Source organism: Lithobates pipiens, unplaced genomic scaffold (genome assembly GCF_037356315.1).
Source record: "Lithobates pipiens isolate NorthernLeopardFrog02 unplaced genomic scaffold, aLitPip1_a1.2 Scaffold_28, whole genome shotgun sequence".
NCBI classification, from domain to species: Eukaryota; Metazoa; Chordata; class Amphibia; order Anura; family Ranidae; genus Lithobates; species Lithobates pipiens.
The window spans coordinates 29,877,796-29,905,495 of record NW_027507789.1 but is presented as its reverse complement, the minus strand read 5'-3'; the positions used below and the strand labels follow the sequence as shown (position 1 = coordinate 29,905,495).

Here is a 27,700-nt window from a genome sequence, read left to right as displayed (position 1 = left end):
AAGAGGATATTGCTCAGAAAATAAAGAGGAGAACTCCATAGTGCAGACTGAACCACAGTGGATTTTAATGAAAATAAAGTAACACACTTACATTTATGATGATAAAAACAGACATGTAAAAAAAACGGCCAGCCAGCAAGCGAATGCCTGTCGTTGAGATGCGCGGTGACGTTAGTGGATGTACTGACGTTATTGTGCAGTGATCCTACCATGAAGGTCCTTGTTCAGGCACCTCCTGTTAAAGAGTGTCAATGCCTGTCCTCCCATACCTGTGCCTGTCTCCTCATTGTAGGTTTCCAGTGGAGTCTATAAGGGGTCCTGCTGAAGCACATTGTGCAGGCATAGACCACTGTTGTCACCATGAGAAAATCTCATAGACCTGCTGTTGCGACTCCAAAACCTGTGTGTATGTGTGTAAACAAGAAGTGGTTGATAACTGCCATGGCTTCCAATACCACCTCTACACCGACGACACCCAGATCTATCTCTCCACTCCCCAGATATCCCCCTCGATCTCCTCAAGTATCACAAATTTACTGAGTGACATATCAGTATGTATGATGTCAAATCACTTCCTTAAACTCATTTTTATTTTTTTTTAAACTGAGCTTGTAAGATTTTCTCCTCCCTGATCGTTCCCCACCCTTTGTAACTACCATTGAGATCAATGGCACAACCATTGATCCCTCCGCTAATTCCAGGGTGCTGGGTATAGTCCTAAACTCAGACCTCTCCTTTAGGCCCCACATTCAATCACTGACTAAATCTTGCTGCCTTAAACCCCGCAACATTTCCAGAATTCGCCTTCCTGACTAACGACACCACAACACCACGGTGTTACCTCACCATGTTCCAACTGTAGGTGGGGTGGGACTTACTAGGAGAGATGACAGATTGCTGTTCATACTTTGTATGAACACACGATTAGTCTCTTCTCCCCTGAAAGAACCGGGATCTGCACGTTTAAACACAGATCCCGATTCTCACTCTGTCACGAGCGATCACGCGTGGCAGCGGTCATTGTGCCCACCGGGCACTCGCATCGGCTCCGGCGGCGAGCCATGGGCATGGGCTCCCCTAGTTGCCATAATGGGAAGCCACGTAAGGTAACGCAATTTGCCCAGCCGAGTCAACCTGCCTCAGTAAAACTGCAGCGACTGGTCAGCAAGTGGTTAATATGCAGGGATTTCATCTCACTTCCTGTTTGGCTATTGGACAGGAAGTGAAGAAAAATCTAGCAATGGGACACAGATGGTGAAAAAAAGAAAAAAAAAACACTAACGGGGGTTATAACCCTCTCTTACACTATCCAAAATGAAAAAAAAAAAGCTTTGCCCATAGTTCTACGAATCAAGACTGAGTCCCGGATTGGAGCCCAGTGCCGGAGCCGCAAATGCAGGGAACGCGATACACACACGCGCTTAGAAGGCACTACAAACACAACACACACTGCCAGTACTGGGACAAGGTCATCAAACATGCCAAACTGCCCCCCCCCCTTTTGTATGAGCATTATGTGTCAGAATCCCGCTCCTTCAAAAAAGAAATTGATCGCTAATCTGCATCCTCACCCTATAACCACCAAGCTCAATTCCTCTCTCTCCCCATTTCCCCCCAGCACAAATCCCCCACCCTGAATAAATAAACATTGCCCCTCCTAGCACAAATGCTCTACATCTCAACATTCCCCTCCAATCCTCACCCCCCACACTCTAAACCCCCTCTTCCAGCACAAATCTCCCCCACAAATTACCCCTCCTAGCACAAATACCCCCAAATCACTCATACTAGAACAACTCCCCCCCCCAAAAAAAAATCCCCTCTAGCATATTACATTTATAGCACTAGCCCCCCCCCCCCTTAGCACAAATCCTCTTACCCCATCCCCCTCCCAACACAAATTCCCCCCCAAATAAGCATTCCTAGCACATTTCCCCAAATCTGCCCTTCCAGAAAAATTCCTAACCCCTGCCACCCCCCAAATTTCCCCACCCAATACAATCTCTCCCCCCCCCAATCTCCCTGTGGTGCGCACCCCACATAATACCACAGTGCCCAGGGCAGACAGCCTTCCTGCCCACCCCTTGTCCCGGTGTTCTGCCGTATAGTGTCCGGACATCAAATAGTGTCCGGGCCGTACTGCGCATGCGCAGTACAGAGCAGACAAAGCTTCCGAAAATCTCAGAAGCTGAACGGCACCTGCGCCGTGAGTGGAGGTGGTAGCCCCACCATCCAAGCGGACATAGGGTTGTGAGTATTAGAGGGCCCGCCACGCTTCGGGCTCGGCCTCGCTGCGCTCGGCTCTTTTTTATTCCTACTCTATGTCCACTTGGATAGTGGGGATAGAACCTGGACTCACGGCGCAGGCGCCGTTCATCCTCTGCAATTTTCGGAATCTGTGTTGCTGTGTACTGCGCATGCGCAGTACACAGCGGACACTATCGGATGGAGGACGTTATATGACAAGACACCGGCCCTGCACACTGCTCCTTTAAGCTAAGAAAGCAAACCCAGAAATGCAGCACAAAATGCATTCAATCGCAGGTCAAACACGCTTCAAATGCATGTAAACATACAGTCAAAAACGAGCAGTTATGTGCAGTGTCTGGGGTGAATGGGCCCTTAGTTATACTTCTTCAGAGAATATTGCAAGACTTGTGTGATCTCTGAAGCAGATATGTAATTATGTAAATAAAAAAAAGTCTATAAAAGTAATTGCTGCATTTTTTTAAAAACAAAATAAAATGGTAAACAACCAGCATTAATTTCAGTGTTTTTTTTAATTTATTTTTTATTCTGTCTTCCACGTTTGGAGCTGTTTATTATAAAAACTTTGCCAGACACAAAGATGGAGACTTCCCTTTCAGTTGCCTGAGAGAGGTGTCATCACTTCTATCCAATCCTGGAGCGGGAAGCACGTAGCCTGCCGCCGCAGCCAATCACGGAGCGGCTGCCGTCCTTAGAGTAGGAAGTGGGCGTGTCGCGGCTGTCAGCAGCGGGGATGTGCAGGAGCTGAAAGTGGGGGTGTGATGGTGACTGGGGGCTGCATAGTGTGCCTGGGGCTGCTGAGCGCCGTCCTCCCGGCTTACAATGCCAGGCACAGCCAGATCACAGAGCACGACATGGCTCACTACAGGTATGTGTCGTCCCCCCACCTACTGTGCCAGGACACATTGCATCCCTAGAAAGGGGCTTCCAATGGGTGCAGGGAAGAGGCACTCATTGTTATAGACATGGGGAGATCCTCTAATCATTGTTATTGTGTGTGTTGGAGAGATTTCTGCACACTTCCTGGTCTCAGAACAGGAAATTAAAGGAAATCTTCATAATGGGGACACAGCAGTGTGTGTGTGTGTGTGTGTATATATATATATATATATATATATATATCCCTTTCATGACTAAGCCTATTTTTGGGATTTGGTGTTTAGAAGTTAAAATCCATATTTTTTGCTAGAAAATTACTTGGAACCCCCCAATATTCTATATATTTTTTTAGCAGAGACTCTAGAGAATAAAACGGCGATTGTTGCAATATTTTATGTCACACGGTATTTGCGCAGCGTTCTTTTAAACGCAACTTTTTGGGAAAAGGGACACTTTCATGAATTAAAAAAAAAAACGAAACAGTAAAATTAGCCCAATTTTTTTTGCATAATGTGAAAGATGATGTTACGCCGAGTAAATAGATACCAAACATGTCACACTTTATAATTGCACGCACTCGTGGATTGACAACAAAGTACGGTACCTAAAAATCTCAATAGGCGACGCTTTACATTTTTTTTACGGTTACCCGGTTAGAGTTACAAAGGAGGTCTAGTGCTAGAATTATTGCTCTCGCTCTGACGATCGCGGTGATACCTCACGTGTGATTTGAACACCGTTTACATATGCGGGCACAACTTCCATATGCGTTTTCTTTGCTTCGCGAGCTCGCGGGGACGGCAGGCGCTTTAAAACATTTTTTTTTATTATTATTTATTTGATTTATTTTAAAATTAATAAATTGTTTAAAAAAAAAAATAAATAATTGATCACTTTTATTACTGTCTCAAGGAATGTAAACATCCCTTGTGACAGTAATAGGTGGTGACAGGTACTCTTTATGGAGGGATCGGGGGTCTAATAGACCCCGATCCCTCCTTTACACTTCAATGTATTCAGATCGCCGAAAACGGCGATTCTGAATACTGTACATTTTTTTTTAGAACCGGCGCCATCGGCAGCCGAGTAAACGGGAAGTGACGTCATGACGTCACTTCCATGTTTACTAATAGGATACTGGAACGAAGCCGATTACGGCTTCGTTCCAGTTCCTCCCCGGCAGCCAGAGGCATCGGAGCTTGAATCGGTGCTCCCGATTGAGCGGGAGCACCGTTAACAGTGGCGGGAGGGGGGATGTCCCCTCCCGCTCCTCCGGCATAACAGCGGTTGTTATGCCTGGATAGCCGATCGCCCGCTGTAAAAAACGGTATCGAGATGATGCCTGCAGGTGCGGGCATCATCCTGGTATAACCCCCGGAAGCCGAGTACGCAGATCTGCGTACGCTCGGCGGGAAGGGGAATATATATATATATATATATATATATATATATATATATATATATATATATATATATATACTGCTGTGTCCCCATTATGAAGATTTCCTTTAATATCCTGTTCTGAGACCAGGAAGTGTGCAGAAATCTCTCCAACACACATATATATATATATATATATATATATATATATATTATATATTATTAATTTTAATTTTTAATTTTTTTTTTTGTAGAGTGGGTGATGGTTCTGGGAGGCTTTAAAGTAGAACTATAGGTAAAACTTTTTTTTTTTTTCCCTTCTCCTTTTGGATAGAGTAAGGAAGGGTTATAACCCACGTCCATTTTTATTTTAGCATCTGTGTTCCATTAGGGAGATTTGCCCTCGCTTCCTGTCCCATAGCCAAAACAGCAAGTGAGAGGAAATCGCTGAAAAGTGAGGAAACCCCTGGTTGTCACCAGAACTAATGTTCCTATTGGAGGATTTTCCCTCTATTACTGTTCTGGGGACAACCCAAAATTAGAGCCTCCCCCCCCCCCCCCCTTTTTATTTTTTTCTACTGATAATTGTAAATAAGATAAATAGAGAGGGTGAATCTCCCTAATGGGGGGCACAGACAGCAGTAAAAACGGCGTCCAAAACAAAAAGTTATTTTTTCCTTTTTTTTTTTGCTTATTTTTTATTTTTTTCCAACTTTGAGCTGTGTCCCAATTGTGCAGATTCTCTCTACTTCCTGTCCAGGGGATAGACAGAAGAAGTAGGAAAAATGGCCCCAAATAGGGACAGATGGTAAGCACTAACCCTCATTAGATGCAGTTGGACTTTAAACACTTAACCCCTGAAATATTTACCCCCTTCATGACCAGACCATTTAAAAAAAAAAATTGTGATACGGCACTGAGTTATTTTAACTGACAATTGCATGGTCGTGTGATGCTGTACCCACATACATTTTGTTATTCCCCCCACACACACAAATAGAGCTTTCTTTTAGTGGCATTTGATCTGCTCTGTGTGTTTTAAATTTTTTTGCACTATAAACAAAAAAAGACCAACAAATTTAGGAAAAAATAAAAATAATTTTTTTACTTGCTGCTATAAAACGCATCCAATAAAAAAACAAAAATGTAAAAAATAAAATTTCTTCATAATTTTAGGCCAATATATATTCTGCTACATATTTTTGGTAAAAAAATCCCAATAATCGTTTGATTGTAGACGCTATAACTTTTTTGCTCAAGCCAAATTATAGGATATTCATTTTTTTATTATATTATTTTAATTATATTTATTTAATATATTATTTTAAAAAACAAAAAAATTATACTATTCATTTTTGTTTCATTTTTTTTGTTTTTTATTTTAGTAGTAATGGCAGCGATCAGCGACCTTTATAGCAGGACTGCAATATTGTGGCGGACATTCTGACACTAACTGATACTTTTAACACTTTTTGGAAACCAGTGACACCAATACAGTGATCAGTGCTAAAAATATGCACTGTACTAATGACACTGGCAGGGAAGGGGTTAACAGGGGCAATCAAATGGTTAAATGTGTGCCTAGCCAGTGTTTTACTCTACTGTGTTAGGTGCTCTTACTAGGGGAAGAGATGGATCTGTGTCTCTGCTTTGCAGAGCTCAGTGAGGAGAGCTGATTGGAGGGAAAGGACAGCCTTCCCTCCCCTTCCCTTCACACAGCACACAGGAACAGAGCTGAGGCTGTTGATCAGCTGGAGATCCCTCCCCTGTCACCATTTTTCTTTTGTTGTCAGGAAAAATTGTCAGAAGTGATTCATGCTGATAGCAAAGGAAGGAAGCAGCAGACAGAATTTACACTTCATGCTCTTAAAGTGGTTGTAAACCCTTACAAACCACTTTGACCTACAGGTAAGCCTAGATTAAGGCTTACCTGTAGGTCCAAGAAATATCTCCCAAACCTATACGGTTTAGGAGATATTTGCCCGAAGACGGGCACCGCTATCTACGGCGCATGCGCCGTAGACAGCGGCGCGCAGGCGCACTGAGCGGGGCATCGTCGATGACGGCAATGCTGCGAGTCTCGGCTCCCGTGCGCATGCGCGACGTCATCGCTGCTCCGGCGAATCACAGCACCGGAGCAGCGAGACCCACGGAGACCCACCAAGAAGGTGGACGCTCGGAACTACAGGGGACAGCGGTGACTTCGCTGGCTCCTGTGTCAGGTAAGTGACACATAATGGACTACTATGCGATGCATAGTAGTCCATTATGCTTTGCCTTTACAGGGAATGAAAGAGGAAGTAAACTCATCAGGGTTTACTTCCTCTTTAACTTAGACAAGCACACACTATAGAGCAGGATTTTTCTAAATTGAGGACCGTGGTCCAAATGTGGACCATGTCATTGTCCCATTCAGACCGCTACAGTCCTGCTATTTAGGAGCCTTTTCTTCCTCCAGCCACCGCACTGTAACCCTCCACAGAGCCGATGGTGGGAGGCAGGACAATTCTGGATAGAGGGCGGGAGCTGTCCGAGCTTAACGAGCGGGTGATATGCTGCTCGGATGAATGGCGGTCCTAGCAACCAATCTATATCTTGCAACTCCCACCCTCCATCCAAACATGCTGTGCCTCACTTCTATCTATCTGTGTAAGGTAGGACAGTGGGTGGGGGCGGCGAAGGACTCAGGGTTGGGGGGACTGTGATGTGGTGGGCTGAGGACAGCAAAGTAGGGGGGGGTGGCTGAGGACATCAAAGGGGGGTTGAGGACATTAAAGTGGGGAGAGCTAGGGGCTGAGGATATTAAAGTGGGGGGCTGAGGATTGTAATATGGGGAGTCTGGGGTTATTAAAGTGGGGGGGGGGCTGAGGATATTTAAAGTTGGGGGAGGAGCATGAGGACTGTAATGTGGGGGGCTGAGGACTGTAATGTGGGGGGCTGGGGACTAATGTGGGGGGATGATGTAAATCGGGGCAGATAATATTCTGAACGCTTGTTTCCAGGGATCGGGTGAAGTCCATGTTTTATCACGCTTACAACAATTACCTGGACAACGCGTTTCCGTATGACGAGCTGAGGCCGCTAACATGCGATGGCCAGGACACCTGGGGCAGGTAAGCGGGGGTTCCCCGAGTGACGCACTTCATTGCAGTTTTATTTTCTGCTTTCAAATGAAATGTAACTCGCTACAGTACCATATATGAAAAACAGTTGCCGCAAGGATCATCGCCTTTTTCCTTACCTGTGGTCTTTCCATCTATATGAAGCACGGATTTTGATTTCTAGTTTTTTTTCCTATTGTCTGTGCGTTTGGGGGGACTCATTAGTTTTCCTCTTTCAGTCTTTTTTCACCTGTAGAATTTTAATTGTATTAGCACTGCACTAGACTTTGTATTTTTATATCTATTGAGTTTCTATCTGACTTGAAGGTGCTAGCAGCTGTATTTTATATTTTACATTTCTAGCGCAGCGTTAGCCTTTGGACTAGAATTTTATTGCCACTGCTCCCTCCTATAACTGGCCTTTGCAGCAAGGAGCACTGGAAGGGCGACATATGTCAAATAAAGGGGGGGGGGGGAGGAGAGAGACACACCTTGCCTATGGAAAGTTTTTGGTACCAAAGTTTGTCCTCGTCTCACGACACATGCAATTTTACATGTTTGGTATCGATTTATTTAGCGCAACTCCTAATCTTTTATATGTTACCAGAAATGGGGTAATATATTACATTTGTGTAACTTAAAATGTAAAGTATATCTAAAGGCAAAGGTGTTTTTAATTTTGGATAGAGTGGATGAGGGGGTTTAGAACACCTGTCAGATTTTATTGCTGTCTGTGCCCCTGTTAGGGAGATTCCCCCCCCTCTATTTGTCCTGTTTACCATTATCATTGAAAGTAATAAAAAATAAAAATCCCAAATTTTGGGTTGTCCCCAGAAAAGTAATAGAGGAAAAATCTTTCAATGGGGACGCTAGTTCTGGTGACCCCAAAGGAATTCCCTTAATTTGCAGGGATTTCCTCTCACTTCCTGTTTTTGGTGACAGGAAGTGAAGGGAAATCTCCACAATGGGACAAGGATGGCGGGAAAAAAATATCTGACAGGGGTTGCAACCCTCCCTTACTCTAAACAAAATGGGGGGGGGGGGGGGGGGTTCTATAGTTCTACTTTAATTTAGCTTACTTAATTTTTTTTTCTTTACTGAAAATTTGCGCTTGATCCACCATTGTATTAATATTATGTAAGATAAAGATTTGGAAGAACTGCCATTTTATTCCTCAGAGTGTCTGCTTTCAGAAAATATAGACAGTATAGTATATTCCTGTACTGGGGATTTTAAGTAATTAATATTTTTATTAAACGTGCAAAAACATATTTGCTCATCAGATATTACTCAGGGCCAGTTCACACCATAAAAACGCAATCCAGATTTTTTTTTTTTGCTTGCACGTTTTTGATGCGTTTTCGATGCGTTGCATTTTTTTTTTTTTTTCACTTTTCAATAAGGACGTGAGTCTTCCAGTGTGTTTTTAGTGCATTTAGGTGCATTCCATTCCTTTTTTTATGCATTTTACTGTGTTACAGTACTGTTCAGTGCAAAAAAAAAAAATGCAGCGTGTTCTACTTTTTTTTTTTTTTTTCTCGATTGCACTGGAACTGACCACACTGGTGTGAAGTATGCCATTGAAAACCATATAACCTACTATCCATGCATTTTTGATGCAGAAAAAAATGCACTGGACTGCATGTGGTGTGAACTTGATGTGCTTGTAAAGAGACGGTATCTGTAAATTTTTGGTCACGTATTCATTGTAATCTCTTTTTTATTGCAGCTTTTCTTTGACTTTAATTGATGCACTGGACACGCTGCTGGTGGGTATTTTATAGGACCAGAGGCCCCTTCATAGACCTTACTTATATTGTTGGCCTTGCACTATCAAAAAGTAAAGCTAGGTCTGAGATGCTTAGCTTGGTTAGAGAAGATCCTGCTAAAGGCAGAGACAAAGACCTTGGCTATTTATATGTGATTAGCACTGGAGCGAGGCCTGCAGCAGCATTTTCTCCAGGAAAAGTATTTCACCCCTGCTGCTACTCATCTAACCACCCCATAGTATAGGTCTACCTTAAATACCAGTTCTGACATCTCCTGAATGATGAATAAATTTTACAATATTACAAAAAGGATTAGGAAACTCCCTGCATTTCCCTGAATAGAAGGCAGAAATGTAAGGTAGTAAATTCCGAGTTGTGGCCGTATTAGTGTATTTATAAAAAAAATATATTTGCAGAGGTATTCATCCTGTAAAACTTCATGTAGGAAGTAAATGCTTATTTTTTATGACCATCAGCCCCATCAAGTGGCCATAGTGTGGTATTTTCCTGATTCACTCTATTCTGTATGAATTGTAACTCCCAGTGCTCTGCTGAGAGCTGAAGCCAGCTGTACCTGCCCTCTCTACACCCCATGCATTCCAGTGGGGGGTCAGAGCAGAGAGCGTTGATTGACAGTCACCGCTCTTTGCTTGGAGCAGACTGAAAACTGAGGGATCAGCGGTCATGTGATTGCTCAGCTCTCATTCTTAGTGTTGGTGTGGGAAAGCTGCAGCATAGAGGTGACTATAAGGGCTCATTTACGCAAGCTTTGGCTTCAACACACATTAACGGCTAGTTTACACTTGCTTCAAAAAAAGGCTTCAGACAAGCTTCGTTAATGCTCTCTCGGAATGCTATTCAAAGCTCCTGTCACTTAATAAAATGGTTAGCTTACAGTCCTGTTCACACCTTGCTTTTGCTTTGCTTCAAAAATTATACCCCATGTAGCTTTAGTTGTGCTTCAAAGTGCCTTCAAAGCCTCCATAGAAGTCTATGGCAAAGCTTGCTCGAAGCCCCAGCAAAAGGCTCACCAAAGGCTTATCGATGCCTCACCAAGGGCTCATCGAAGCACTAAGCAAAAGCAAGGTGTAAACAGGACTGTAAGCTAACCATTTTATTTAGTGACAAGAGCTTTGCCTGACATTCAGAGAGCTTTAACAAAGCCTGTCTGAAACCATGTTTTGAAGCAAGTGTAAACTAGCCCTGAATGTTTACTTTTTTGTTAACCCTAGGGGTGCAATGGATCGTCACCTATCCGTGATCAGAATGGGTCACCCTATTCGGATCAGCACACCACGCGATCCGCCGAGCGTTCCGCTGATCGCGTGGCTTAGGAAAGGCCGCGGCTTTGGCCTAGCTCCGGAGCATCAGCCATCTTGGTACACCCGGCAGCCACTGTCTCATCAGGAAGTGTCGTTTCTGTGCCGCCATCTTGCTACACCCTACACTCCTGCACAGTAATGATAGTGAGAAGGGGGCAAGCGGACATCTTGTTACACCCACCGGAGTTTTAGATTTCACAGTTATTTTCAACACACAACAGAGCTTATATGCTTAAATACAGTATTTGTAAATCCGACGGACTGTTTAGATGTTACATTTTAAAAGCAGCAGCAAACCTGCTGACCTTACATGGTTGCTAATAGTTAAATGTGAAAATCAGAGGTGTTCTGTCACATTGGCAACCATGTAAGATCAGCACGTTTGCTGCTGCTTTTAAAATGTAACATCTAAACAGTCCGTTGGATTTACAAACACAGTTTTTTTTATTAAGTATATAAGCTCTGTTGTGTGTTGAATAACTGTGAAATCTAAAATTCCGGTGGGTGTAACAAGATTTGTCTTTCTTTTTTTTTTTTTTTTTTTTTTTTTTTGCTGATCTGAAAAATGATCCGATCCGTGACTCCAATCCGAGGAACAATTCGATCAGTGAGTTATTGGATCCATTGCACCCCTAGTTAACCCCAAACTTCTCCTTTTAAAGTGGTTGTAAACCCTTACAAACCACTTTGGCCTACAGGTAAGCCTAGATTAAGGCTTACTTGTAGGTCCAAGAAATATCTCCTAAACCTACACGGTTTAGGAGATATTTACAAAAAGACAGCCACCGCTGTCTACGGCGCATGCACCGTAGACAGCGGCGTGCAGGCGCACTGGGCAGGCCGCAGATCACGGCGATATGCCGCTCGTGTTGGCTCCCGTGCGCAATGCGCGGTAGTGACGTCATCGCGGCTCTGGCGAATCACAGCGCCGGAGCAGCGAAACCCGGAAGTCACTCCGGGATACATGGCAGTGGCGAACATGAAGACGGAGGACCGCTTCGGGGGCTTCGTTCTCAGGTAAGTTATTCATAATGAGCTAGTATGCAATGCATACTAGCTCATTATGCCTTTGCCTTGCAGGTTGCATTTAAAAAAAAAAAAAAATAGCCTTTACTTCCTCTTTAAGCTATGGTATGTTAATGGGAACGTATAACAAACATATAAAGTAGATGTTTTCCCAATTTTGCTGTAAAAGTGAAAATGCACTTTAAATACACCCCATAGTGAGTTTTACTGTATTGTATCATGTGTTGTGTTTTTTTTTTTTTTTTTTTTAATTGCAGTTCAATCTGATTAGACAACAACTTAAAAAAAATAAAAAATAAAAATACGATCAGTGTTGTTTTCCCTGCCTATGTAACCTCTTTAATAGAAGTGCAGTGCTCCTTTATAATCAATAATTTACTTTTGGAATTGGCAGATTATCGGCAATGTCTCAGAATTCCAGCGAGTGGTGAATGTTCTCCAGGACACCGTGGATTTCGACATTGATGTCAATGCTTCTGTGTTTGAGACCAACATCCGAGGTTCTCTTTGGAATGTGATCATTTGTCCTTCATTTAACATATAAGTGTACTTAGAGGGTCAGCCCAACCAAATGTGACCTTGTAGAATAAGGTGGAACCTGGTAAGATGAAGATGAGTTGGCCCCTGGCTTCTTACACATCTTGGGTGCTCCAGCAATGAGATTTCTGCCATAATTCTGGTCTCTGTTCCCGTCTAGCTGAGAAATTTGTGTGTTCCTCCCCAACCTCTGTGTGTTCCAGCATTCCTCATAATATATAATTAATAAAAAAAATCCAGCAGGGATGGTGGGAGTACCTTTTTATAATGAGCATAGAAGGTTTGCAAACACAAGAATCTCGGAATTCCTGAGCGATGGAAGTTCCTGCACATCGGTTTACCTCTTCCATACCCTGAATCAACTGACCCTTTAATCTGAAAAACCAATAGCTGCCCCACCATCCTCCACTCCGGCCTCCACAGCACAAGTCAGAAGCCTATGTGGCACGCTAAACTCTATCCGTTAATAGATGGAAAATGTTTGAACATCTCCCATGCTGCACATACACATCCAGGGACGGTCAAGGTTTTTTGTCAAAGACTGCTCCTAGTCTCCAGTAATTGGGAGCCAGTGGATCAACAGCCAATTACGGTGGTCAATGTGGTCAGGCAGTGCTTCTGCTCCCCCCCCCCCCCCCCACCCCTTTCCCAGGCATAAAGGGTCGCTTCACACTGCTGCGATATCAGACATTGCATGTGATTCGCACCACACTGCTGTGCAAATCACGTGCAATGTGAATTCAGCCATACAGATTGTATGGCTGAATTTGCATCGCATTGGGAGCTAAATTGTGCAGGACCCTTTTTTTTTTTTTTTTTGGTCTGCTCCAGAATCAGATCGCATGGGTGTTGACACCTATGTGATCCGATTCCTTTCCGAATTGACAGTTCGCTCTGCGATATGCAAACCAATCTGGGAATGTCATTAAAGCAGAATTTCAGTCATTTTTCCATCTATTAAGTCTTCTGCCCTTGTTTTAACTTTGGATAGTAAACCATTTTTTTTCCCCTGCCAGTAAATACATTATACAGCTCGTTTCTTGCCTGGTAAAAAGCCTAGGCTTATGACATCATGCACAGCTCTCTCTCTCTCATGAGTTTACCAGGAAGGGAGGGGGGATGAGTCATAAGAGGGCCAATGAGAGCTGCAGAGCTGGAGGCGTGTGTCTGTGTAAATCCAGGAAGTGAACAGGCGGTGGCTCCAGCTGCCCACAGTTGAAATGGTTGCAGCCAGACTCAGTAGAGGGAGATTTCTGCAGTATTTTTGGCAAGTACAGAATCACAGCATATATAAAATATGCAAAGTGGCTGGAGGGGATCTTCAGAATGGTATATATATAATTTTTTTTTTTTTTTCTACAAATTATGTGAGCAGACTGCAGTTCCTCTTCTATTGACACCCGCAGAGATTCCCATAGGGCAGTGTGAACAGCCAGCAATTGACATGCGACGTGGGAACTCACACGGGTTCTCACATTGCAGCAGTGTGAACCGGCTCAGAGACCCAGTTAAAGGGATATGCTGGGTGGGAATGGGTTAAGCCGACCATAGACTGATTGATTTTTCTTTCCTGCAACCATGTGTCGCTGGAAAGAAAAATCACTTGATTCCCCCATCAACACTGTCCATGTTGATTGGGGGGGGGGGGGGTCCGTTCCATGAAGCCGTTTGGGTTAGCGGGGAGCACACAATAATGGCTTGTAAAATCTGACAGGCTGGTTGTACCCAAGTTGATAGATTTGATCAACTTAGGTCCATTCAGCCTGCCCATGCATGGTTCGAATCAGTCTATGGCCGGCTTTAAGCACAATGGAAAAACATGATTGTATACAATTTATTATATCACGGTTTTTGTTGGCCAGATAATCTAAACTGTGATTTTGTTTCCTTTTCAGTGGTGGGGGGTCTTCTGTCAGCTCATCTTCTCTCCAAGAGAGCCGGTCTCACGCTGGAGCCTGGCTGGCCCTGTTCCGGTCCTTTGTTACGCATGGCGGAAGATGCAGCCCGGAAACTTTTGCCAGGTCAGCAGAATTTTCGGGTTCTTGGTTTTGGTTAGAGTACTTGTAAACCCCAACTAAATGTCATTTAATTTACTCTGTACACTATGTATTAAACAATAGTTTTTTTTTTTGTTTAATTACTACTTTTTTCAACATGACTAGTGCGCAGTCATGTTGGAACAGGAAAAGGCCGTCCCCAAACTGTTCCCACAAAGTTGGGAGCATGAAATTGTCCAAAATGTCTTGGTATGCTGACACCTCAAGAGATCTCTTCACTGGAACTAAGGGGCCAAGCCCAACCCCTGAAAAACAACTCCACAACATAATCGCCCCTCCACCAAATGATTTGGACCAGTACACAAAGCAAAATAAGGAAAGAGATGGTCGGCACTCAGGATGATATCCAAAATGGTGTTTCTTTATTAAATGTCTGTTTTACAGCTTTGTACGTGTATTTAATAAAGAAATAGAATTGTGGATGTTATCCTGAGTGTCGACCATCCCTTTCCTTTATTCTGGTACGTTGGAGATGTCAGCAGCCTCAAGGTCTGTAGGAAGGTTACAGTGCCTATACACCTGTTTTCCTCAGTGCACAAAGCAAGGTCCATAAAGACAAGGATGAGTGAATTTGGTGTGGAGGAACTGGACTGGCCTTCACCTGAGTCCTGATCTCAACCCGATAGAACACCTTTGGTATAAATTAGAGCTGAGACTGCGAGCCAGGCCTTCTTGTCCAACATCAGTGCCTGACCTCACAAATGCACTTCTGAGAGAATGGTCCTACAGTCCCATAGACACACTCCTAAACCTTGTGGACAGCCTTCCCAGAAGAGTTGAAGTGAAGCCGTTCTAGCTGCAAAGGGTGGGCCAACTCAATATTGAACCCTACGGTCTAAGACTGGGATTCCATTAAAGTTAATGTGCGTGTAAAGGCAGGCATCCCAATACTTTTGGTAATATAGTGAATCTACAAATGAGGCTGAATTGACTTAGGGGTGTATTTATAAAAAAAAAAAATTGAAGAGCTGTTCATCCTGTGAAAGTACATTTACATTATTGTTCTGTGCAAACTGGCAAAAAGCAAAGGCTATTTTCTCTGCAGGTCGAATGCTAATCAGTTGAACAATGTAGAGTGATTCAGGACAATGCAGCATTATGGCCATTACATAGGTAGTGATAGGTAGTATTATGGCCATTACATAGGTAGTGATAGGTAGTATTATGGCCATTACATAGGTAGTGATGGGTAGTATTATGGCCATTACATAGGTAGTGATAGGTAGTATTATGGCCATTACATAGGTAGTGATAGGTAGTGTTATGGCCATTACACAGGTAGTAAATAAGTAGTTACTACCTATTACGTCACCTCCATCTAGTGGCTATAATGCGTTAGTTTTTTTTAATTGTTTAATTGCTATTTTTATTCAATGAATAACAATAGACCTGGAGATAAAATATCTTGTAACATTTAATTTTGCCCCATCCACACAGAACAAATGGGATGAATGCCTCTGCAAAGTTTTTTTATATATATATATAATATATATATACCCTTATAGCAAATGAAAAACTTGTTTATAGCATAACGGTGATCGCGTTAAGCCATGCGACTGTTATTTTCAGGCCTCATTGAAAATAACAGTCCATGTGGATAAGGAGATCATTCAAGCTGAATTGAGGTGAAGGTTTGCATTATATCCATTGCCCGTTTTTGTGTACATCAAAAATAAAATATGACTGTTTATTGATGTTTTCCAGCTTTTGACACACTAACTGGAATGCCTTATGGCACGGTGAACCTCCTAAACGGTGTGAACCCCACAGAGACTCCTGTGACTTGTACGGCGGGTATAGGAACTTACATCATTGAGTTTGCCACATTGAGCCGCCTAACTGGAGATCCCGTATTCGAAAGGGTGGCCAGGCGAGCTCTAAAAGGATTGTGGGAAAGCCGCTCTGAGATAGGACTGGTAAGGGAATGTTGGCAAGCTGATCCGGTCACCTTCCTATAATGTAAACTTGCACCCTTCCTATAATGCAAACTTGTAAATGCACACTCTATATGCTTTCAGCACTGTTCTATATTATTCTTTTAACAGGTAGGGAACCATATAGACGTCATGACCTCAAAATGGGTGGCCCAAGATTCTGGGATAGGAGCAGGAGTGGATTCATACTTTGAATACCTGGTTAAAGGAGCCATCCTTCTGCAAGATGAAGAAATGATGTCCATGTTCCTGGGTAAGTACTAATGATGGCCACGCAGGGAGATCAAGTCCAATAAGCCTAAAGCGGAGTTCTGCTTTAAAAAATAAAATAAAAATTAAGTCAGCAGCTACAAATACTGCAGCCGCTGACTTTTAATAATTGGACAGTTACCTGTCCCAGGGTCCAGCGATGTGGAGGAACGAAGCCCCGCTCGTCTCCCCCCTCTATTAGATTTGGACATTGTTGTGAATGGCTAATTGCAGCACCCCACACTGGAAAGGCAAAATCTTGGGAAGCCAAATTTAAGCACTTGTAGAAGAGAAGTATGGAATAAAAAAATAAACATATACTTGCTCACCTAGGTGGATGCAGCAGCAGTCCCCCGCCACCTCTTAAAGTGGAGTTCCACACAAAAGTTGAAGCTCTGCTTATCTGCACCCCCCCCCCCCCCCCCCACATTTGCCATTTTTTTGGGGGGGGGAGCAGGTACCTGTATTTGACATTTCCGAGGGATTTCGCTGTCACAAGATCACTCAGAAGTTGGCCCCCCCACCTCTGTCGGGCCATTCAGAGGGCGTAGTGTGCTCCGCGCATGTGCAGTAGGGAACCCGCAGTGAAGCCTTACCACAAATGGCAGTGGCAGCACCGAGAGCCGATTGGAAATATCAGCTGGGGTGCTGACATCACTGGATTCCAGGACAGGCAAGTGTCCTAATATTAGCACAGTATGTGTAGGTGCTGACTTTTTACTTTTTTTTTTGTTTTTGTTTTTTTGTTTTTTTTTGCTGTGGGGGGAGAGGCTCAGCTTTAACCAAAAAGAAAGTGATCAAAGAAGGCTGATCACTCCATTCTCAGTCTTCAGCAAGTAGAGAGCCGATGACTGTCGGTCACCAGTTCTCTGCTTTGTCCCTCCAACGCTCACTGAAGTTCCTGGCTGTGCAGGGGGCAGGAGTGGCTGACTTAGGCTCTCAGCAGCGCGCTGAGGGGCTGAGCCAGCTACTGCCCAGGCATCTGGGTGGATCCCGACAAAGTTGGGATCCTTTCCAGAGTCTGAAGCAGTTGAGTGAGGTCAGCTGACGGGACTTTAGCCCACTGTTGGCTGGGTATGAGTTACAGGAGTGCAGAATAAAGTGCACTCCTGTGACTCACATGCATAGTAGGGTAAAAAGAGCCTTGGCCATATTTCTCCCCTTTTTTTCTTTTTTTTTTTTTAAGAGTAGTTCTTATGCCTCAAATATTTGTCAGAAGTTGTCTATTTTATACATTTGAAAACATGCATTTGTGTTTGCTTTAGAATACAATAAGGCTATACAGAACTACACCAAGTATGACGACTGGTATGTGTGGGTACAGATGTACAAGGGCACAGTATCCATGCCGATATTTCAGTCCCTGGAGGCATTTTGGCCAGGATTACAGGTAATATATCTACCCTATAATAGGTCTCGGTGATTCAGAGGTTGGCACTTCTGCCTTGTGGCACAGGGGTTCTTGGTTAGAATCATGGTTAGGAAACTATCTGCATGGAGTTTGCATGTTCTTCCTGTGCTTGTTTGGATTTCCTCCAGGTACTACAGGTTCCTCAAGACATGCTCGTAGATCAATTGTGTAAAACTGGCCCTAATATGATATCCTACTGAGCTCCCCTCACCATCTGCCCCAATAGCAGATAAAGCATTTTGAGGTCCTAGGGAGAATAGTACTATAGAAATATAAATTCAAGTGGAAGTTCTCCCAAAACCTAACTAACCCTAAACCTACCCTCAGCCACATTCTAAAACATATTATCTAGCCCTGTAAAGAAGAAATCGCTATACATACCTTTTCTAAAGCCGATCTAGTCTGGTCTTTAGCAGCAGAAGCTGTGTACAGGAGAGAACCGACAAGGGCTGGGAATCAACGTCACCCATAGAGTTACTATGGGGCTTCCATTGTCGGCTGCCTCCTGTACACAGAGAAGCCGCCACTGACAGCTCTGCATTGGGACCAGCCTGGAGCGGCTTCAGAACATGTAAGTACGGCGCTTTACAGGGCTTGATAGATTTCGTTTTAGAATGTGGCTGCGAGTAGGTTTAGCATTAGTTAGTATAATTTGGGTGAACTACTTTAAAGTAGAACTAGAGGCAAAACTGTTTTTTTTTTTTTATATTTTGAATAGAACAGAACCCCTGTCAATTTTTTTTCGCCATCTGTTTCCCATTGGGGAGATTTCCCTTCACTTCCTGTCTCATAGCCAAACGGGAAGTGAGAAATCCCTGTAAATCAAGGGAATTCTTTGGGGACCCCTAAGTCACCGGACCCATTGGAAGATTTCCCCTCTATTACTTTTCTGGGGACAACCCAAAATCTGGTTCGCTTCTTTTACTTTCACTTTCAATGATGTTAAAAAAGGACAAATTGGTTGAATCTCCTTAAAGTGTAAGGTGAACTTGCACTGGACTCCGGCGATCTCCCGCACTGACAGCTCGTATCGCTGATTGTACTGGTCCGGGGATTTGACAGGATGGGCTAAGCGGGTTCTGATTGGTTGGTGCTGCCCATGTGACGGCGCCAACCAATTAGAATGCTCCTAAACATACCTCCTGATGTACGTTTTTGGAGATTAAGCTGTGTGGGGCACATAGCGAGAGATCGCTGTGCTCCAGGTTAGCGGGATCGGGGGGTGGGGGGGGTGGAGGAGGAGGGCATCCGGTGTGAATTCAACTTATAGGTGAACTTATAGGCCCAATAACAGGGGGCACAAACCTAAAAAAAAAAACTGTCGGGTGTTCTAATCCCTCTCCACTCTATCCAAAACTAAAAGTTTTGCCTTTAGTTATACTTTAATTACATGTAAAATAGGAGGGGGGGGGGTTGTGGGACTTTAAATGAGCCATGTGTATGTAGGTAATAATGAAGAAGAAAACTTATTACAGGTTATATGTCATTGTTCCCATAGGGAAAAACCATATAGCCATAATGAAATGAATCAATATGATTCGACAACCCCAATATGTTTGAACACAATCTAATGAATGCGACATATAATATGATATATAATGTATTATATAATGATACATAATACATGATGTAAACAGGAAGAGACATAATATATAATAATAAACATATTTAATATTGGTAGTTGATAAAACATGATTGATACAGACATAGGTGATTAATAAGTTGATTAAATAAACATACAAATCCAACAAAATTGATAATCCTAATACAAAATGTAGAGATTGAAAAGTATTTTCAGAATTCAGCAAGCCTGGCTTGGCATCCTTAATTGAAGACTTGACGCGTTTCATGGCGTTTACAGCCAATCATCAGCAGTAAAGGGCATAGGTTTTGGCTTAAGGATGAAAAAGGGGTCAATAGGTAAGGAGGATCTAAAAACATATACCATACCGTCTAAAAAGAGAAGGTTGGCGACTCATACGTTACCTATGGAGTAACCCATGTATGTGAACTAGCGATTGCCCATGATGAAATGAAGAGGGGCGGCTCTGCAACAGCCGTCTTTAATTTAAATACAGCTGAACCAAGGATGATATATTTTAGTAAATTTACATTGGCCTGGCTTGTCACAAGGCAAGTATTTCATATGTATATGCTCATCCACCTCTGTGGAAGCTGTAAATCATTTTAGTAGTCTTAGCCAATACAGTGATGGTCCCTATCTTCCAGGAAATATACAGCGTGGCCATCTTTCTGCATAGTAACTACAGGGTGTGGCATGCTTGCTGGGCCACACTTGTCATTCTTATGTCCCCTGTCGCCCCAACCCCCCCCACGACAGTTTAGGGTGAGTAAACGGCGTAATCTACATCTTAAAACAAAGTATAACCTGCCAGCGCACAATACTCAAAATGTAAAATATTTGGGCTGGTTGGATTGAATATCCTTGGTATGATTTCTTGATCACTGGCACTGAAGGAGCGTGATTGGCTTTGCCAACCTATTCTGGTCCATAGCACTAAAGTGGATATTCAGAAAAGCTCACAACCAAACTTCTTCATTATGTGATGCAAATAAAGGATGCATAGCCTTATGTGTGAAAATGGTCTGCCAATCCTATCCCAGTAATTGAGATAAATCTCCAGATAATACATTGTACTTCTGAACTGTATTTTGGTTGCTGAACATGTCTAGTTCTGATGGGACATTGCAGAGCAGTCCACGTGGAACCTCTAGTATAGATATATATATATATATATATATATATATATATATATATATATATATATATATATATATATATATATATATATATATATATATATATATATATATATATATATATATATAATAATATATTTTTTTTTTTAATATACATCTAACTAACATTCAAGGCCAAAAAGGAATAGCATGCTTCTTGACAACCTGATATTAGCTGAAAATTTTCATGTGTGTCTTTCTCATTCTTTTCATACAAAGGTGTTTACTGTGTCCATGTTTCAATTGACCGATTGTAAAATAAGCCACCAGCGAGGGTTTTTACTTAAAGGAGAAGTATCAGTTTTGCTTTTTTTTTCCCCCCATAATCATACTTGCCTAGTTGGATGCAGCATCGGACCAATGCTGCATCTGTCCCCTGGCGTCTATGCACTGAGCTATCGAACACCGCAGATGGCTCGGTTCCCCCTGAGAGAAGAGCTGCTGACTGTCAATCAGCATCTCTCCTGCTCTGTTCCTCCACTCTCATTGGAGCGCTGAGCTGTGGAGGGGAAGGGAGCGGCTGTCTCAGCAGCTCACTGAAAGGCTGAGACTGTCATCAGTCCAGGCACCTGGCGGATCCAGACTTCCGAAGTTGGGATGACGCGGTGCCCGGACTGATTCCAGTGGCATCAGCGGAGAGTAGACTTCAGACCGATCTCTGTTGAAAATGGGTCACAGGAGTGCAAAACGAATTGCACTCCTGTGACCCGTAGGAGAAGCACAGCCAAATGAGCTCAGGCTGGACTTCACCTTTAAAGTGGACCTGCAATCATCTTCTTCCTTTTTTTTTTTTTTAATCTTTCCATCTATTAAATCTTCTGCCCTTGTTGTTCTAACTTTTTGGATAGTAAAACATTTTTATTCTACCAGTAAATACCTTATACAGCCTATTTCCTGTTTTCTTGTCTGGTCATTAGCCTAGGCTTATGACATTGTGCACAGATCTCACACTCTCATGAGAGTTTGCCTGGAAGGGAGGGGGGGGGGGGGTGAGTACTAAGAGGGCCAATGAGAGCTGGAGGTGTGTCTGTGTAAATCCAGGAAGTTAACAGGCAGTAGCTTCAGCTGCCCACAGTTAAAATGGTTGCAGCCAGACTCAGCGAAGGGAGATTTCTGCAGCGTATTTGGCAAGTACAGAATCACAATGTATATAAAATATGCAATGGGAAGTTTCAGAATGGCAAAGATGTTGTTGTGTGTTTTTTTTTTTTTTTTTTTTTTTTTTTAACAAATTATTGAGCAGACTGCAGTTCCTCTTTAACTGTTCATTTTTCTCTTCAGAGTCTTATAGGAGATATTGGAAATGCCATGAAGACGTTCCACAACTATTACACAGTATGGAAACAGTTTGGTGGATTACCTGAATTCTACAACATCCCTCAAGGATTTACTGTGGACAAAAGGGAAGGCTACCCCCTCCGGCCAGGTATTCCTCAGCATTATTAGAAAGTTGTTCATACAGAAAGGTGTGTGATGCTGAGTTATAATACTTGTGTGCATCTTGCAGAGCTGATCGAGAGTGCAATGTATCTGTACAGAGCTACAAAAGATCCTGTGCTGCTAGAGCTAGGCAGAGATGCTATAGAATCCATCGAGAAGATAAGCAAAGTTTACTGTGGATATGCTACTGTAAGTTTCCCTATGGTGCTACTTTTATGGCTTCTCTGTATAAATGTGTGAAAACTCTTAACAATAGGACACTTGCCTGTCCTGGAGTCCAGCGAAGTCGGCACCGCAGCTGATGTTTCCATCAGCTGTCGGGTGCTGCAGCCGCCATTGTGGGTAAGGCTACTTGGCAGTGTAGCCTTACGGCTTCATGCTGGGAATCCTACTGCGCATGTGCGAGGCCCCGCTCCTCTCTCCTACTGGCCCGGCGACAGGAGGAGGAGGGAGTCCCGCGGTGATGTCATGGTCCACGGCCCAAGACTCCCGTAAGTGGGAACAGGATATTTTCCAAAGACAGGTATCCTGTCCCCCCTCCCCCTGAAAGGTGGCAATTGTGATGCCGGGGGACAAATGAGCGGAAGTTAGACTTTTGGGTGTAACTCCGCTTTAAGATTTCAGATACCCGTTAAGCACAGTGTCTCCAGTAAACACATATTTTCAATTATTCTTGCAGTGGTTATACAGTTTGGCAGGGTTGTATGAATTACAAGATTGATTCAACAGAGTTCTGCTTCAAAATCGCCTCAGATAGCCGATATTATGTGCTGATATTTTAACTTTTTTTTTTTTTTTTTTTTGTTTTTTTTTTTATCACTGTTATTACTCTCACAAGGAATATAAACATCCCTTGTGACAGCAATAGGCAGCGACAGGTACTCTTTATGGCGAGATCGGGAGTCTATAAGACCCCAAACTCCTCCTCTGCACTTGAAAGTATTCAAAAGTCAAGATCTGTGTTTTTGAATACTTTCTATTTTTTAAAACTGGCGCCTTTTAAGATGCCAGTAATCCGCGAAGTGATGTCATGACATCGCTTCCTGGTTACTAGATCCGAGACCAGAATGAAGCATCGGCTTTGGGTCTTCGGCCAGCCGGTGGATGTGCCGGCTGGTTGCTCGGGCCTCCCGGTGGGACCGGAGAGCCTGGGTGAGCAGCAGGAGGGTGGACGGAAGAGCCGGGTGAGCAGCGGGGCGGGGGGTGTCCCCTCCCGCTGCTTGTGATAACAGCCAAGAAGTTGTTGAGCCACATCAGTTGTTGTTACAATAAAGCCAACTGTCCGCTCTAAAGAATGGTACTGGGGTGATGCCTACAGCTGCAGGTAAAACCCCTTGAAGCAATATCAGTCTAGTTTGCTACCAATAGCGATTTTTTTTTTTTTTTTTTTTTTGTTTGTTTTTTGGAAAATTATGATATCGGCCTTCAATAATCTGCCTTGCCTATAATCGAGAATTTTTTATTTATTTTTTAAAACCTGTATATGGCTAAGACGTGCAGCAATAGTGTTCAGAATTTTTTAAGTGATTATAAACCTCAGACATGAAATATGAACAAAGTATATCCCTCTGCAGGGGCAGGCAACCTTAAAGAGGGTGGAGATCTACCTGGACAACATGGGAGAAATTAAAATCACCGGGCACAGTGTCTCCTCCTCACACCTAATTTTAACTTCTAATTGCTGTACTATCGTGTTGTAATCACGTGTATTGCACGGCAATCATGGGTTTAAATCAGATGGGGAGGAGGCAACATATCACCTCCTCACCACCTGTCAAACAGACTTGTGAATGAGCCTTTAGACAGGCAGAGCCACACACCTTTTTATAAAAAAAAAAAAAAACAGGATCCTCCAGGGAAAATACCCCACGATTTCCGTAAATGGGGGGTTGGGAAATGCAACCATCTTTCTTTCTTTATTTTTTATTTTATTTTTTTTATTACTTTTTCTTAAGACAAATTCCAACATACAAAATAGAAAAGCACAATATATCTATAAAAATCTTTTAATTAACATACAACACACTAACCCCCCACCCCAAGAACACATCGGATCCTTGATCATGTCCTCTTCAAAAGAGAGAAGAAAACAAAAAGAAAAAGCCCACCCACTTGCCTACCCATAACCAAAACTCAATTTGTGCAAGACATTACTAAAAGTATAATTAAGACTTACAGCGCCCCATTACAAGTGTCAAACAAGCAACAATACAAAAAAAAAAAAAAAAAAACGTATATAGATACAAATTTTTTTTTAGATATAGATGGAGATTCTATATAGATAGATAGATAGATAGAGAGAGAGAGAGAGAGAGAGAGAGAGAGATGTATAATTTTAAATTACTATTTTCATGTCCTATTATGTTTAGTGTTTTAAGCAACCATCTTTTATTTAACAAGAAACGGTCACAAAGGTAAATTAAGCCTTTAATGTTAGTGATAGATTGCATCGTGTGTGTGTGTTTGTTTTTATTTTGTTTTTTATTTACTTTGCCCACAGTTCCACTTTGAGTGTAATTTTAATTTTCTTGTAGGTTAAAGATGTCCGAGATCACAAGCTGGACAACCGCATGGAATCTTTCTTCCTAGCAGAGACCATAAAATACCTCTACCTTCTGTTTGATCCAGATAACTTTATTCACAACGATGGCTCTGAATTTGACTTGGTGGTGACCCCCTATGGGGAATGTGTGGTGGGGGCCGGAGGCTATGTGTTTAATACAGAAGCTCACCCCATAGACCCAGCGGCGCTGAACTGCTGTAAGAGGGACAATGCAGAAAGGTGGGAGATGGAAGACCTGGTGAAGGAATTCTTCTCTGGGAAGAAAAGGACAGAAAAGATCAGAAAGGAAGCTGCTAAGGATCCGAATTATCCAAACTTCTATTCTACCAGCTCACAAAACCGTACAAAAACCAGACGCAGATCACTCCTCCGCTGCCCCAGCCAACCGTTCACCTCAAAACTCTCAGTCCTAGGACAAGTGTTTCTAGACTAATTCTGGATAGATAAAAAAAAAAAGGTGTTAATAATAGTTTTACTACTCTTGCCATCTCTTCCCTGTGTACATAAGATTATTATTAATTTTTTTTTTTTTTTTACCTCGGTTGGGATTTATTTTTTACAATAAAATCTTAAAACAGAAGTTTGGAAGGGTTTTTTTTTTAAATTATACTTGCCTTAAAGCGGTAGTAAACCCGCACATTTTTTTTATTTTTTTTTTAAACCTGCAAAGCAAAAGGCATAATGAGCTAGTATGCACCGCATACTAGCTCATTATGAAATACTTACCTTAGAACGAGGCCCCGACATCTGGCCCGATCCACGCCGAGGGAGCTGACATGCTCCCTCGGCGTTTCTTCCGGGTATCGTGGCTCCGGCGCTGTGAGTGGCCGGAGCTGCGATATCGTCACTCCCGCGCATGCGCGCGGGAGATTTCAGTCCGGCCGCTCTCGGCTGCTGCCGGATTTTGATGGCGAGAAACCCCTTGTGCGCATGCGCCGCTGCAGTCAGCGGCGCATACCGAGGGGAATATCTCCTAAACCGTACAGGTTTAGGAGATATTTTTTTTATCTACAGGTAAGCCTTATTATAGGCTTTCCTGTAGGTAAAAGTTAAAAATGTGGGTATACAACCACTTTAATGGATGCAGCCCCACTGGCTCTAAGACTGAGAACCGAGTGATCAAACACCGCCGATCGATTGGTGCTTAGAGCTCCATGAGCAGAGAGCATGAGCACGGGAGTCCTCAGTTCTGGCACAATACACCGGACCTTCACTGCGCATGTAGATTTAGGAGATATTAGTTTTACCTACAGGCAAGCCACTTCAAGACCAAGCCTATTTTTGACACTTGTTGCTTACAGGTTAAAATCAGTATTTTTTGCTAGAAAATTGCTTAGGACACCCAAACATTATATATTTTTAGCAGAGACGCTAGAGAATAACATGGCAGTCGTTGCAATATTTTATGCCAAATGGTATATGCGCAGCAGTCTTTCAAACGCAATTTGTTTTGGGAAAAACACTTTTTTTTTTTTTAATAAAAAAATAAAAAAAACTGTAAAGTTGGCACAATTTTTTGGCATATTGTGAAAGATGATGTTATGCCGAGTAAATAGATAGCCTACATGTTATGCTTTAAAATTGTGCACACTCGTGGAATGGTGACAAGATATGGTACTTCAAAATCTCCACAGGTGACATTTAAATTTTTTTTAACCGTTACCTGTTTAGAGTTTGTGACTTGCGTATGTTTTTTTATTTTTTTTCATGCGCATGCTCGCAGTCCCAGGAGCACTTTATTTATAGTGCCCTTTTTCATCAAAAGATCTCAACGTGCTATGGGTTAGAAAAACAAAGATAAATGAGCGGTTTACAAAATAAAACTAATATCTAAAAGGGACAAAAGGATTTTATTTACTTTTTATTTAACACTTTAAAAAATTAAAATCTGATCACTTTTATTGCTGTCACAAGGAATGTAATAGGCAGTGACAGATTCTTTCTATGGTGGGTGATCGGGGTCTAAAAGTCCCCAAATTCCTCCTTTGCATTTAAAAGTATTCAAAACGGCAAAATTGGCATTTTAGAATACTGATATTTAAAAAAAATATCTGTGCCATTGGCACACTTCCCCCGGAAGTGATGTTGTGCTTTTACATTGGAGACCCGATTAAATGCCGCTTCCGGTCTGTATGTATGTAAACACACAAATCCGTGTCCTGTTCTGAGAGGAGTGACAGATCGTGTGTTCCTATTAGCTAGGAATCACGATCCGTCGCTTCCTCTAGTCAGTCCCCTCCCCCTTCAGTTAGAATCACCTCCCAGGGAACAGATAACCCCTCGAGCGCCCTCTAGTGTTAACCCCTTCACAGCCTGTGACATTTTTACAGTAATCAATGCGTTTTTATAGCACTGATCGCTGTATAAATGACTGATCCCAAAAATGCGTAAAAATTGTCCGATGTGTCTGCCATAATGTTGCCGTCATGATAAAAATCGCAGATCGCTGCCATTACTAGGAAAAAATAAAAAATAATAATAAAAATGCTATAAAATTATCCCCTATTTTGTAGACACTAACTGTTGAGCAAACCAATCAATATTGCGATTTTTTTTTATTTTTTTTTTAAATAAAAATATGTAGAAGAATACACATTGGCCTAAATTGAGGAAAAATTAGCTTTTTTTTTTTTTCAAAAAAACAAAAGGGGGATATTTATTATAGCAAAAAAGTACAAAATGTTTTTTTCAAAATTGTCGCTGTTTTTTTGTTTATAGCGAAAAAATAAAAAACGCAGAGATGATCAAATACTAACAAAAGAAAGCTCTATTTGTGGGGAAAAAAGGATGTCAATTTTGTTTTGGTGCAGCATCGCATGACGCAGTGCCGAATAGCAAAAAATGACCTGGTCAATCAGCAGTCAAATCTTCCGGGGCTGAAGTGGTATTAATGAATATATAAGACAATCAGTGCATACCACTACAAAATATTACACAACAATTTGCAAGCTGAACACTATAAGGCAAATCGCAAATGTATAAAAAGAAAATAAGTGCAGCACAA

At 42.4% G+C, this 27,700-nt stretch overlaps 1 protein-coding gene across 1 annotated transcript; it reads left to right on the top strand.

Annotated features, from left to right (window-relative positions):
- The first annotated feature begins 2,964 nt into the window (after nt 1–2,964).
- Nucleotides 2,965–25,276, top strand: EDEM2 (ER degradation enhancing alpha-mannosidase like protein 2). Its single transcript, XM_077458989.1, has 11 exons — nt 2,965–3,136; nt 7,530–7,640; nt 9,358–9,397; nt 12,140–12,245; nt 14,178–14,303; nt 16,044–16,255; nt 16,385–16,526; nt 17,788–17,912; nt 21,975–22,119; nt 22,201–22,322; nt 24,668–25,276. The coding sequence occupies exons 1-11, from the start codon at nt 3,030–3,032 to the stop codon at nt 25,127–25,129; spliced, it is 1,698 nt and encodes a 565-aa protein (XP_077315115.1). The 5' UTR covers nt 2,965–3,029; the 3' UTR covers nt 25,130–25,276.
- Nucleotides 25,277–27,700: the final 2,424 nt, after the last annotated feature.

What these genes read in the sequence shown, in the direction of transcription:
- EDEM2 (XM_077458989.1), top strand. Translation starts at nt 3,030, where the DNA reads ATGGTGACTGGGGGCTGCATAGTGTGCCTGGGGCTGCTGAGCGCCGTC. An exon ending in GTTTGAGACCAACATCCGAG is followed by an intron (nt 12,246 to 14,177) that starts GTTCTCTTTGGA and finishes TTTCCTTTTCAG; the next exon opens with TGGTGGGGGGTCTTCTGTCA. An exon ending in GCCGCTCTGAGATAGGACTG is followed by an intron (nt 16,256 to 16,384) that starts GTAAGGGAATGT and finishes TTCTTTTAACAG; the next exon opens with GTAGGGAACCATATAGACGT.